Here is a 13508-nt window from a genome sequence, read left to right on the forward strand (position 1 = left end):
TGACAACTTCAATCTTTTCTCCTTTTATCATGATGTTGCTTATTGATCCAATTGTGAGGATTTTTGTTTTCTTTATGCTGACGTGTAATCCATACCGAAGGCTAGGGTCTATATCTTCATCAGTAAGTACCTCAAGTCCTCTCCACTTTCAGCAAGCAAGGTTGTGTCATCTGCATATCACAAGTTGTTAATGAGTCTTCTTCCAATCATGATGCCCCATTCTTCTTCATACAGTCCATGTTCTTGGATTACTTTGCTCAGCATACAGACTGAATAAGTATGGTGAAAAAATGTAACCATGAAACACACCTTTCTTGACTTTAAACCATGCAGTATCCCTTGTTCTGTTTGAAAGACTACCACCTGGTCTAAGTACAAGTTACCTTGTGAGCACAATTAAGTGTTCTGGAATTCCCATTCTTCACAATATTACCAATAATTTGTTATGATCCACATAGTCAAATGCCTTTGCATAGTCAGTGAAGCACAGGTAAACATCTTTCTGGTATTCTCTGCTTTCAGCAAGAATCCATCTGACATCAGCAATGATATTCCTGGTTCCACGTCCTCTTCTGAATCGAGCCTGAATTTCTAGCAGTTCCCTGTCGATATACTGCTGCAGCTGCTTTTGAACGCTCTTTAGCAAAATTTTGCTTGCATGTGATATCAATGATATTATTCGATAATGTCCGCATTCAGTTGGATCATCTTTCTTGGGAAAAGCCATAAATATGAATCTCCTCCAGTCAGTTGGCCAGATAGCTGTCTTCTAAATTTCCTGGCATAGATAAGTGAGCACTTATAGTGCTATATCCGTTTGATGAAACATCTTGATTGGTATTCTGTCAATTCCTGGTGTTTTTCACCAATGCCTTCAGTGTAGCTTGGAACTCTTCCTTCAGTACCATTGGTTCCTGATCATATGCCAGCTCCTTAAATGGCTGAACATCAACCAATTCTTTTTGGTATAGTGACTCTGGGTACTTCTTCCATCTATTTTTGATGCTTCCTGTGCCACTGAATATTTGCCTAGTAAAATCCTTCAATATTGTAACTTGAGGTTTGATTTTTCTCTTCAGTTCTTTCAGCTTGAGAAATGTAGGATGTGTTTTTCTCTTTCAATTTTCTAACTCAGGACTTTGCACATGTCATTATAAGACTTTATTTTGTCTTCTTGAGCCGCCCTTTGAAATCTTCTGTTCAGCTCTCTTACTTCATGACTTCTTCTATTTGCTTTAGCTAGCTGACATTCAAGAGCAAGTTTCAGAGTCTCTTCTGACATCCATTTTCATCTTTTCTTTCTTTCTTGTCTTTTTAATGACCCCTTGCTTTCTTTAAGTATGATGTCCTTGCTGTCATTCCACAACTCGTCTGGTCTTCAGTCATTAGTTTTCAATGCATCAGATCTATTTTTAAGATGGTCTCTAAATTCAGGCAGAATATACTCAAGGTCCTACTTTGGCTCTCATGGACTTATTTTAATTTTCTTCAGCTTCATCTTGAACTTGCATGTGAGCAATTGATGGTCTGTTCTACAGTCAGCCCTGGCCTTATTCTGACTGATGATATTGAGCTTTTTCATCGTCTCTTTCCACAGATATAGTTGATCTGATTCCTGTGTATTCCATTCGGTGAGGTCCACGTGTATAGTCATCATTTATGTTGGTGAAAAAATGGTATTTGCAATGAAGAAGCTCTTGGTCTTGCAAAATTCTATCATGCAATCTCTGGCATCATTTCTATTACCAAGGCCATATTTTCCAACTACAAATCCTCCTTTGTTTCTAACTTTCGAAGTCCAATCACCAGTAATTATCAATGCATTCTGACTGAATGTTCAATCAATTTCAGACCTGCAGAAGCTGGTAAAAATCTTCAATTTCTTCATCTTTAGCTTTGGTGGTTGGTACATAAATTTGCATAATAGTTGTATTAACTGGCCTTCCTTGTAGGCATATGGATATTATCCTATTGCTGATGGCACTGTACTTCAGGATAGATCTCGAAATGTTCCTTTTGATGATGAATGCAACAACAGTCCTCTTCAAGTTGTCATTCCCAGCATAGCAGACCATATGACTGTCCAATTCAAAATGGCCAATACCAGGCCATTTCAGCTCACTAATGCCTAGGATATCAATGTTTACGCATTCCATTTCATTTTTGACAATTTCCAATTTTCCTAAATTCATACTTCGTACATTCCAAGGTTCCGATAATTAATGGATGTTTGCAGCTGCTGCTTCTCATTTTGAGTCGTGCTCCACTGACGAAGTAAGGTTCTGAAAGTTCGACTCCATCCACTTGATTAAGGTTGACTCGACTTTGAGGGTAGCCCTGGTGGCACAGTGGTTAAGAGCTTGGCTGCTAACCAAAAGGTCGGCAGTTCAAATCCATCAGCCACTCCTTGGAAACCTTATGGGAGAGTTGTAATCTGTCCTATAGGGTTGCTATGAGTGGGAACCGACTCGAACGCACCTATCAAAAACAACTACTTTGAGAGGCAGCTCTTCCTCAGTCATCTTTTGGGTACCTTCCAACCTGAGGAGTCATCTTCCAGCACTATATCAGACAGTGTTCCGCTGTTATTCATAAGGTTTTCACTGGCTAATTCTTTTCAGAAGTAGCCTTCCAGGTCCTTCTTTCTAGTGCGTCTTAGTCTGGAAGCTCAGCTGAAATCTGTCCACCACGGGTGACCCTGCTGGTATTTGAATACCGGTGGCGCAGCTTCCAGCATCACAGTAACATGCAAGCCCCCACAGTACAACAAACTGACAGATGGGTGGGGGCTTTATATTATAGTTCTGTCAGCATTTTCTAAACTTCAGGCACAAATCTTGAATTTCACTCCAGTTTCACCATCTCTACCTCCACAAAAACATTTCAAATTGTTTTCTTAATAAAAGAGAATTTCAGGAATTGCACAATTTAGAATATATCAAGAACTATAGAAATTGTACACTTGAGAATAACAGCACTAGTGGCACAGTGGTTAAGACCATGGCTCCTGATCGAAAGGTCAATGGTTCAAAGCCACCAGTTGCTCCACAGGAAAAAGATGTGGCAGTCTACTTCCATAAAGATTATAGCCTTGGAACCATATAGAGCAGTTCTACTCTGTCCTATAGGGTTGCTATGAGTCAGAACTGACTCAATGGCATACAACACTAACAAAAATAGAAATATATGATTTCAATTATAAGACCAAAGATAAAATGCTTCCTAATTTCTCTTTCATATACAATTTAAGTTTTTTTTTTTTTAATGTATTGGTCATATAAACCAATGCTTTCAACTTTATAACTTAGCATCTTTTATATAAGTGTATATTTTTAAACGCACTCCTGCTTTCCCACAGAACAGCTGATACTTAATTTTACGAATTCTTAACAAGTTTAACAATTACTTCTAAACCTTTAATTATTTTATTCACACATCTAGAGGATGACATATTAATTGAGAAACAGTCAAGGGGCTATAATGTCTGTTTTGAAATAACCATAGGTCTCTGATGGGAAAACACATTTGCTTGTAAAATGAAAAAGGACAGTAAGGAAAATGGGTAGCAATGACGACGAGGCTAGGGAGAAGTACTCCTTACTATTAAAATTCCAATTTTTGAAAGTGTTTTATCAGAAACTAGAGGCTGTCTGAAAGGGCTGCTGAAAATAACGTTGATACCTTTTGGGGTAAGGGTATGTTCTCTATGACCACTGCACTCTAAGACTCTAGATTTAAGTCAGAAAAATAAAATACCTTTTCTTTTTTAATATCTTGTAGTGCTTTACACTGCTCCTTCAATTGTTGTTCCTTCTTAGCTGATTCCTGCTCCAACGTAGCCTTGGCAGTCTTCAGGTCTTGAATCGATTTTTTTTGGTTTTCGATTTGACTTCTGTTTGAAATCAAGTCCTCCTGTGCTAGAGAAAGCTTCTCTTCTACAGACTTACAAAAACAAGTTCTCCAAATTATTATATGCTATTTTTTCAACAAATTTCAACAGAAACATCATAGCTAATATAAGCACTATGGGAAGCATATTATAAACAGATACCCTTACAGAAAGATCAAGTAAAAGAGAAAAAATTCTAGGTTATTAATTCTCTTGCATATGGAAAACATTTATAGTATAAAACTCAAAACTGTAAGACTGAAGCAACTGCAAAACCTTCAGAAATCAATCTGTTAAGTATTTATTTACTGAATGTTTATTAGATCTTTAATAATGACTAGGTGATATGAAGGAATATCAAATAAGTTGGGACCATATCAAATATATTCAGAGAACATTAATGATTAGAGAGAAGATGGGGAGCCATGAAAGGGAGTCATTTTTAAAAAGTTATCATTAAAAGTTACATCATATACACATATATGTCTTGTAGGATCTATGACATCCCTTGGCATGCTAGGAATCTTTAATAAGTAAGATGGGTTTTTGTCTTGGAAAAAAAGTAATTCTATTTCACACCTACCAACCTGGGATCAGATAAAGTGAAAAAGAAAAGCCAGCCAGACAACTCAGGCTCTAATCCTGAGAATGGCATCTAATCTTTCCACCTACATGGTTGTCAGAAGTCCATAGTTACCAACTGTTCTGAGGCCCAAATATGTTGAGAAACTGAAGTTGAGTAAAGGGCAAGCTTTCTGACTGTCAGGTTACATTTTTAGGTACACATGGTAACAAGTGGGTACTGAGAATGGAAGGAACCTCACCACTCTCACCTGCTACTGCTAAGAATCAGTAGTGAAGAACCAACTCTAAGTTCATTTGAACTTCCCTAGGAATTTGCTTTTTTTTTTTTTTTTTAATTAACTTCCTAAGTAGTTCAGGTATATCTAGAATAAACTGGTCTTTCTTATTTGGAAATATAGGTCTTTTGAAAAAGAAGCAGAAGATATCATTCAGGAAAGGAGCCCTGCCAGTTAGGTTTGTACATGGTAAAGTAAGTATTCAATAAAAAAGGATGAAAAAAAAAAAAGAATGACAACCTTATTTAAAGGGCTTCTTAAGATTTCTGAAAGAGAAAGTTTATTCCTTCAAATAACCCAATTCAGAAGTCTTTCTGATATAAATTAAATTCCAGTTCCCATGGCTGCCAGTAGAACACAAAGATACTAAGGCTTTTTTTTTTTTTTTTTTCCCCCCAGGGAACACCTAAAGACATTTACTCCTTTATCAATCAGGGAACTAAACATTTATTGAGTATATTGTTATGGTAGAGCAGGAAGATATAAGATGGTCCTTGACTTAAAGGAGCTTACTTGGTAGCCTGATAAACAGAACAAGGATGTCAAATGGAAGGTGAACAAGGTAGTAGTGTATATGCTATGTGCCAAACACACAGATTAACAGTGAGTCTGAGAGCTCTCTGTGCAATGTGGCTCACAGAAGTCTCTATGGTATACGTGGGAATTGACTGGGCTTCACCAAGAAGAGTAATTTCACATACAAAAAAAATTTGACAAAGTCTAGCCCATACAATCTATAGCAACTGTAATTAGGTAATAGAGGTCTTATTATAATGCTAAATACCAAGGTCTGGTAGAGCCTGCAAAGCAACCCCCATCCCTGACCACAAGAATTCCAAAATATCCATGGTTTAAGTAACAGCCTATAAAATTTTAAACTCACAAAACCCAGTGGCTAATTCTTTAAAGTCAAACTCAAAATCCTGATACTCCATGAAATCTTTTCTGAAGATGCCAAGACATATATATATATTGCTCTGCCTGCCTCTGAATATTTATCTAATATTTATCTATGTCATTCAACAGCATACTACCATGCATTTTAAATGTTGCTTTTATCCTTCTTTGTAGCAAAAAAATAGCATCTCTTCCCTTGGGAAAGCCCCTCTCCTGTTCCATGTATTTTTTTGGGGGGGGGGGGGTAGGTATCTTTAAGCCATCTACTCCAATTGGAATAGACAAGTCCTTGAGAATGGTTCAACTACCAACCTTAAATCTGATTACGCCAGGCGCATCATAGTTCCCCAGCTAAAGAAGAATTTCTGCAGTGTCCTGTGGTAGCTATTGATTTTTGTCTGCCCAGCAAATTTTCCCATTTACTTCTTTCAAAATAAAACCTTTAAATTCTTACTTTCTAATTTTTCTTAATGCCTGATGAAACGACAGAAGGGATAGTAGTAGGCTTTTTTTAAGATTCATATTTAATTCCAAACTTATCATCCTAGAATTTTCACTTAACTCAGGGTACAAAATGTATAGTTAAGTTCCACTTCTACCTTTTCTTAATAAGTAAGCATAAAAAAAAACAAACCAAACCCATTGCCATCAAGTTGATTCTAACTCAAAGCCAATTTGAAATACCCAGTCAACAAACTTAAGTATTTCACAAATAATCCGGGAGATGGTGCTAAAGGCAAAGATCAGGCCAGACCATCTTCCATTCTATTGGTGTCCTGGAGTGTACATACAACCCACAGCCATGACTTAGGTAGGCAGGCAGCCTTGATTTAGGTAGGTGTCATATTGTCAGATTCTGAATATCTCTCCTTCTTTCTTACAAACAAGATCATAAAACATCACTGAGCAAAAAATATAATAATGGTTGATAGTCATCTCTCATTCTGTTCTATAAATATCATTTGAACTTGCCTAGGAATATGCATTTTTTTTTTTTTTTAATTAACTTCCTAAGTAGTTCAGGTACTTCTCGCTTTGGAGCCATTAGTTTAGAATTTACCACTCTTCTATTTTGTTGGGGGGAAAAAAAAAGATTCTGGTGAACTGGTAGCAAAAAAATAAAGAATTAAAGGCCCTATGAGTATGAAGAACTCAGATGTAACCATGGTTCTATTATTGTGTAGCACTGGGCCTGTCACAATCAAGCTGAGCCTTGGTTGCCTCATCCGTAATAGGAGAGCTTTGCAATAGAGGATCTATCCAAGGCCTCTTAACAGTTCTAAAACTTTATAACAGCGTTGTCCTCCTTTTTTCTTTTTGCCCGTATTTATATTTAAATTATTCATTCATGAATAAAATTACTATATGATATAACTTTCAGACATAATAATATGTGTTGCTTAATAAGAGAATATTGATTTAAGAGACATAAATCCTGTTATTATGTCATGTTTTTGGGTAAATAGAACACTCATATGAAAAAAGAGTGATTTCTACAGGACTTTTATAATCTATCATCAAGTTTCCACTCTTCTATTGCCTAAATATCTTTTAAATTCATCCACTTTTCTCCATCCTTACTGCTATTATCTGTGCAAGTCTCACTCCCTCATCTCACTACACTCAGCCATGCTCTTCCACAATCCATCCCTTATCCTGTGGCCAGTCATTTGCCTAAAATACAAATTTGAGCACATCCTTTCAGGGGTTCCCCCACTGGCTTTAGGATAGAGTCCAAACTCCTCCCACAAGTCTTCCCTGCTTTTCAACAGTGTTATAAAATAATAATAATAATATAATAAAGCTACTTAGAGAGATGAGCAAATAAGACATCACCTAAAGGCCAGGCAGTATTTTTTCTAACAACTCTTGCTAATTTTGAATTTACTGTCTCCTGGCTTTGCTTATTGCCATTGCAGCACCTTTTCTTAACTGTGCCCTGCTCTGAAGTGACCTTTCTCAGAACTCTCTGCGTATTCAAATTCTACACATCCTGCAGAACCTAGTTAAGTCCGACATCCTTCACAAAACCTTATCAATAACAGCTCACAAATAACATACATATATTTAATATTTAATACTATGTGTAAGATATATTCTTAAATATTTTGTGGTTTTCAACAGTCTTTTGCAGTAACACACTTTAAAGAAAAAAACAAACATAGGAAAGAAACAGCAAGGTGTGTGTCACCTTGACACACACCAAAAAAACAGAAAAAAGAACCGGCTAAATCTTCTGTAAGAGAATACAAATGTTCCATTTCCCTAGAGAACTGATATGTCATGCTATATAAAAAGTGCTTACCATTTTTTATACCCTTAATTTTAATAAATGTGATACCTTATCAAATCAAATAGTCTTGTCAAAGATAAAGTTTCCATACATGTATGCTCAAGGTTAAGTTTATTTTGACCTAGAACCTCCTAATTTTAGTCATCAGGCCTTTTGGTAATCTTGGGAAGGAGAGAAATATATAAAACTAAAGTCAGTATTGCCTGACAAGCAATAGCAAAAGTGCTTGCATTTTTACAAATAGTTTACATTTAAAATTCCTAAGTTTTTCTAACAGCAGCCCATTTTTTAAGTTATTTTCACATAAAGACAGTAAAGTCCTTAGATATGCTAATACATACCAACCCTTTATCATATGATTAGTAATTAATATATTTCCAAATTGTTTTCTATTACAGATTCGTTATTTTAAATATCCATATTTACACATATATTTTGTTATAAGATAAAACAATTTAATAAAAGAAGCATGATACCCCAAAATGCCCATTTGATAGAAAACAACCATAGTATTCCATAAATACTAACATTCTCTTGCTCATCTGAGTTCAAATCAACTATTTAATGAATGTTTGTACAAAACTTATTGAGTTTTTTATGACATAATATGGTTTACTATACCTTAAGATCTTGTCTTGTGGCTAGAAGCTCAGATTCCTTTCCGTAGAAATCAGACCGAAGCTGTTTCAGATTTTCCTGACTTTTTTCAAAGGTGTTTTGTAATACTGATATTTTCTCTTTCTCTGCTGTGAGCTGATGTGCTGCCTGTGTTAATTGCTGTTGAAGTTTATTCTCAAGCTCTGTCTGAAACATACAAGAGTTATATAAAACATTATGCACATCAAAAACCAATTATGAATATAAAAAGAAATCCACACAACTAAGAAGATTCCTGAGAACAAACCGAACTGCATTTATATCCTGAAGTTCTTTTACTTCAATAAAGAATAACTTACTGGAGGCCTCACTCTAGCTGATTTTAGAACCTATTATACCACCACAGTAGTCAAAACAGCCTGGTACTGGTACAACAACAGATACATAGACCAATGGAACAGAACTGAGAATCCAGACATAAGTCCATCAACATATGAGCAGTTGATATTTGACAAAGGTCCCAAATCAATTAAATGGGAAAAGATAGTCTTTTTAACAAATGGTTCTGGCATAAATGCAAAAAAAAATGAAACAAGACCTATACCTCACACCATGCACAAAAATGAACTCAAAATGGATCAAAAGCCTAAATATAAAATCTAAAACGATAAAGATCATGGAAGAAAAAAATAGGGACAACATTAGGAGCTCTAATACATGGCATAAACAGTATACAAAACATTACTAACAATGCAGAAGAAAAACTAGATAACTGGGAGCTCCTAAAAATCAAACACCTATGCTCATCCAAAGACTTCACCAAAAGAGTAAAAAGATTACCTACACAGTAGGAAAAAGTTCTTAGCTATGACATTTCCGATTAGCACCTGATCTCTAAAATCTACATAATACTGCAAAAACTCAACTACAAAAAGACAAATAACCCAATTAAAAAATGGGCAAAAGATATGAACAGACACTTCATTAAAGGACACACTCAGGTAGCTAACAGACACATGAGGAAATGCTCATGACCATTAGCCATTACAGAAATGCAAATCAAAACTACAATGAGATTCCATATCACTCCAACAAGGCTGGCAGTAATCCAAAAAACACAAAATAATAAATGTTGGAGAGGCTCTAGGGAGACTGGAACACTTCTACACTGCTGATAGGAATGTAAAATGGTACAACCACTTTGGATATCGATTTGGCGCTTCCTTAAAAAGCTAGAAATAGAACTACCATATGATCCAGCAATCCCACTCCTTGGAATACATCCTAGAGAAATAAGAGCCTTTACACAAACAAATATATGCACACTCATGTTCACTGCAGCACTGTTTACAATAGCAAAAAGATGGAAGCAACCAAGGTGCCCATCAACAGATGAATGGGTAAATAAATTATGGTATATTCACACAATGGAATACTACACATCGATAAAGAACAGTGAGGAATCTGTGAAACATTTCATAACATGGAGGAATCTGGAAGGCATTATGCTGTGTGAAATTAGTCAGCTGCAAAAGGATAAATATTGCATAAAACTATTATTATAAGAACTCAAGAAATAGTTTAAACAGAGAAGAAAACATTCTTTTGTAGTTTCAAGGGGGGAAGGGAGGGAGGGAGGGAGAGGTGTATTCACTAATTAGATAGTAGATAAGAACTACTTTAGGTGAAGGGAAAGGCAACACACAATACAGGAGAGGTCAGCACAACTGGACGAAACCAAAAGCAAAGAAGTTTCCTAAATAAAATGAATGCTTCGAAGTCCAGCACAACAGGGGTGGGGGTTTGGGGGCCACGGTTTCAGGGGACACCTAAGTTAATTGTCATAATAAAATCTATTAAGAAAACATTCTGCATCCCAGTTTGGAGAGTGGCGTCTGGGGTCCTAAACGCTAGCAAGCAGCCATCTAAGATGCATCAATTGGTCTCAACCTACCTGGAGCAAAGGAGAATGAAGAACACCAAGGACACAAGGTAATTATGAGCCCGAGAGTCAGAAAGGGCCACATAAACCAAAGACTACAGCAGCCTGAGACCAGAAGAACTAGATGGTGCCCAGCTATAACCAATGCCTGCCCTGACAGGGAACACAACAGGTAATCCCTGAGGGAGCAGGAGAGCAGCGGGATACAGACCCCAAATTCTTGTACAAAGACCACACTTAATGGTCTGACTGAGACTAGAAGGACCCTGGTGGTCATGGCCCCCAGGCCTTCTGTTAGCCCAAGACAAGAACCATTCCTGAAGCTAACTCTCCAGATAGGGATTGGGCTGGATAATAGGATAGAAAAAGATGCTGGTGAAGAATGAGCTTCTTGGATCAAGTAGACACTTGAGAAAAAAAAAGGAATAACTTACTTAACCATATAGTTATAAAATCAAAGTTACAAGGTCAAATACTTCCCAATTTAAAAAAACCAAGAATGCCAAAGCAATTAAAAAAAGAACAAAAGCAATTTGCTGGGGAAGTCCTCAGTATCAATAACTCAGGAGACTGACAGTAACAATTATGTTCTAATGGGGTATGCAGTGCTAGATGCCTCAGAAGATATAATTTAAGGTTGAACTAAGGGAAACTTCTACACGAAAGCTATTTTAAAAAGCCACTACCATATTGAAGCATATAATCTCTACTCTTTGAGACTCAAGAACAAATTAGGAAATTTCTGCAAATCATCTTTATTAATATCAAGACAGAAAAAAAGTAGGTCCGATTATTCTAAACTCTAGATTTGCCTTTAGTCGTTAAGAATCAGGAGATACGTAAAAATTATGACAATTAAAATATGGGTATGCATACTATAAAAATAAGCAGCTGGCTTTTAAAATAAATACACTACTTCAATGAAACTGCTGTTAGGGACACCCGTGACCACCATGTTCCAAAATTCAACATTCTTGTCCATGGTCACATCTTACTTGACCTCTTAGCAATACTTCACACAGTTGATTATATCCCCTCCTAGAAACATTTAGAAACATCTTCTCCAACCTGGTTTCTGGGGTCCTTTGTGTTTTAGGTTCTCCTCCTACCTCACTGGCCATTCCTTCTCAAAATCTTTTACTAGCTCATTTTCTTCTGCTTGATCTCTATATACCATAGGATCCCAGGGTTCCAATCCTGGCCCTCTTTTATTCTATATATACTCTTTCCCTATAAGAACCTCATCTAAACCCATGGCTTTACATATCTTCTATTTACAACTGACTCCTGAATTTATGTCTCTAGGCTCCCACCTCTCTGCCTGAAGTCTGCTCCACTTGGATGACTGACAGATTGCTATCGCAAGCAGAATGCTTGATTCCTGACAGCACCCTTTCACATAAAAAACAAACAAAAAACTGCTCCTTCCCCAACATATGGCATTACCATCCCACTTACATAAGCTACAAACTTAGTTATTCTTGGTTCCTCTTTCCATTATCTCTCACCATCTAATCTACCAACTCCTGATAACTAACTCCTAAAATTTATCACTAAATCATTTGCTACTAACTCTTTAATTCACGCTTTTTTTTTTTTTTTTTTATCATCATGCGCTGTCTGGACTACTGCAATAGTTTTCAATGCCTTTCCCTGCTTCCCCCTTTATCACCTTTTAGACAGATTTCATGATTCTCAGCTCAAAATTCTCTACTGATTCTAATTGTCTGTAGAACAAAATACATCATTTTGTGTTAAGATCTACAAGGTTTCATGTATATAATCTGGCTCTTTTCTAGGTTCTCCAAGTTCATCTCATCTTACTCTTCCTCTCTCTCCTACACTCAACCTGTACTAGTCTGTTTTTAGAAAACACCAAGCTTGTTCTATCCTCAAGGCCTTTGCACAGTTGTTCCCCCTGATCTTTATATGGCTAACCCTTGTAATTTATGCCTCAGCTCAAATCTCCTCAGACAGGCTTCTTCGGTAGCCCAACCTTTAGTAGGACTCTCTCCCATAACTACCTTTCACATCACCCTGTTTTGTTTCTTTCCCCAGTGAAGTGTAAGCTCCATTAGAACAAGCCCTTTTCTGTTTTGTTCACTGCTATATCACCAGCATCTAGAATCACGCCATGACACAAAATTGGTGCCTACTAACATTTCTTGAATAAATGAGTGAATGGCAAACAGATTGGAAGTGAAAAAGGCAAGTACCTGGGACACCTATTAAGAAGCTATTGCAATGACCCAGAAAAAAAAAAGAACATAATAGCCTGAACTAAGGCTGTGGCAGAGCTCTGGTGGTGCAGTGGTTAAGAGCTTGGCTGCTAACCAAAAGGTCAGCAATTCGAATCCACCAGGTGCTCCTTGGAAACCCTATGGGGCAGTTCTACTCTGTCCTATAGAGTCATTATGAGTCAGAATCAACTCGATGGCAATGGGTACAGGTAAGGCTGCGGCAGTGGTAAATGAGAAGACAAGATGAATCCAAGAGAGCTAGGAGGAGGACTGATAAAAATTGGTGCTTACTACCTATCACCATACTTATTCAATCTGTATGCTGAGCAAATAATCTAAGAAGCTGGACTACATGAAGAAAAATGTGGCATCTGGACTGCAAGTAGACTCTTTAACAACCCGCAATACGCAGATGACACAACCTTGCTTGCTGAAAGTGAAGAGGACCTGAAGCACTTACTGATGAAGATCAAAGACTACGGCCTTCAGTATGGATTACACCTCAAAATAAAGAGAACAAAAACACTCACAACTGGGCCAATAAGCAACATCATGATAAACAGTGAAGATACTGAGATTGTCAAGGAATTTTTTTTACTTGGATTCACAACCAACATCATGGAAGCAAGAGTTAAGAAATCAAATGATGCATTGCATTGGGCAAATCTGATGCAAAAGACCTCTTTGAAGTGTTAAAAAGCAAAGATATCACTTTAAGGACTAAGCTGTACCTTACCCAAGCCACGGTATTTTCAATCGCCTCATATGCAATGTTACAATAAAAGGAAGA

At 36.9% G+C, this 13508-nt stretch overlaps 1 protein-coding gene across 14 annotated transcripts in view; it reads right to left on the bottom strand.

Moving 5' to 3' along the window:
- The window catches only part of EEA1 (early endosome antigen 1), a 345249-nt gene that overhangs the window by 9481 nt on the left and 322260 nt on the right, over window positions 1-13508 (bottom strand). For all 14 annotated transcript variants that reach the window (XM_049884056.1, XM_049884055.1, XM_049884053.1 and 11 more), the window contains 2 exons: window positions 8561-8743; window positions 3757-3942 (listed from right to left, as the gene is read on the bottom strand). In XM_049884056.1, the coding sequence (XP_049740013.1) occupies window positions 3757-3942; window positions 8561-8743 (369 nt within the window). The remainder of the gene's footprint in view (window positions 1-3756; window positions 3943-8560; window positions 8744-13508) is intronic.

Source organism: Elephas maximus, chromosome 4 (assembly GCF_024166365.1).
Source record: "Elephas maximus indicus isolate mEleMax1 chromosome 4, mEleMax1 primary haplotype, whole genome shotgun sequence".
NCBI lineage: Eukaryota > Metazoa > Chordata > Mammalia > Proboscidea > Elephantidae > Elephas > Elephas maximus.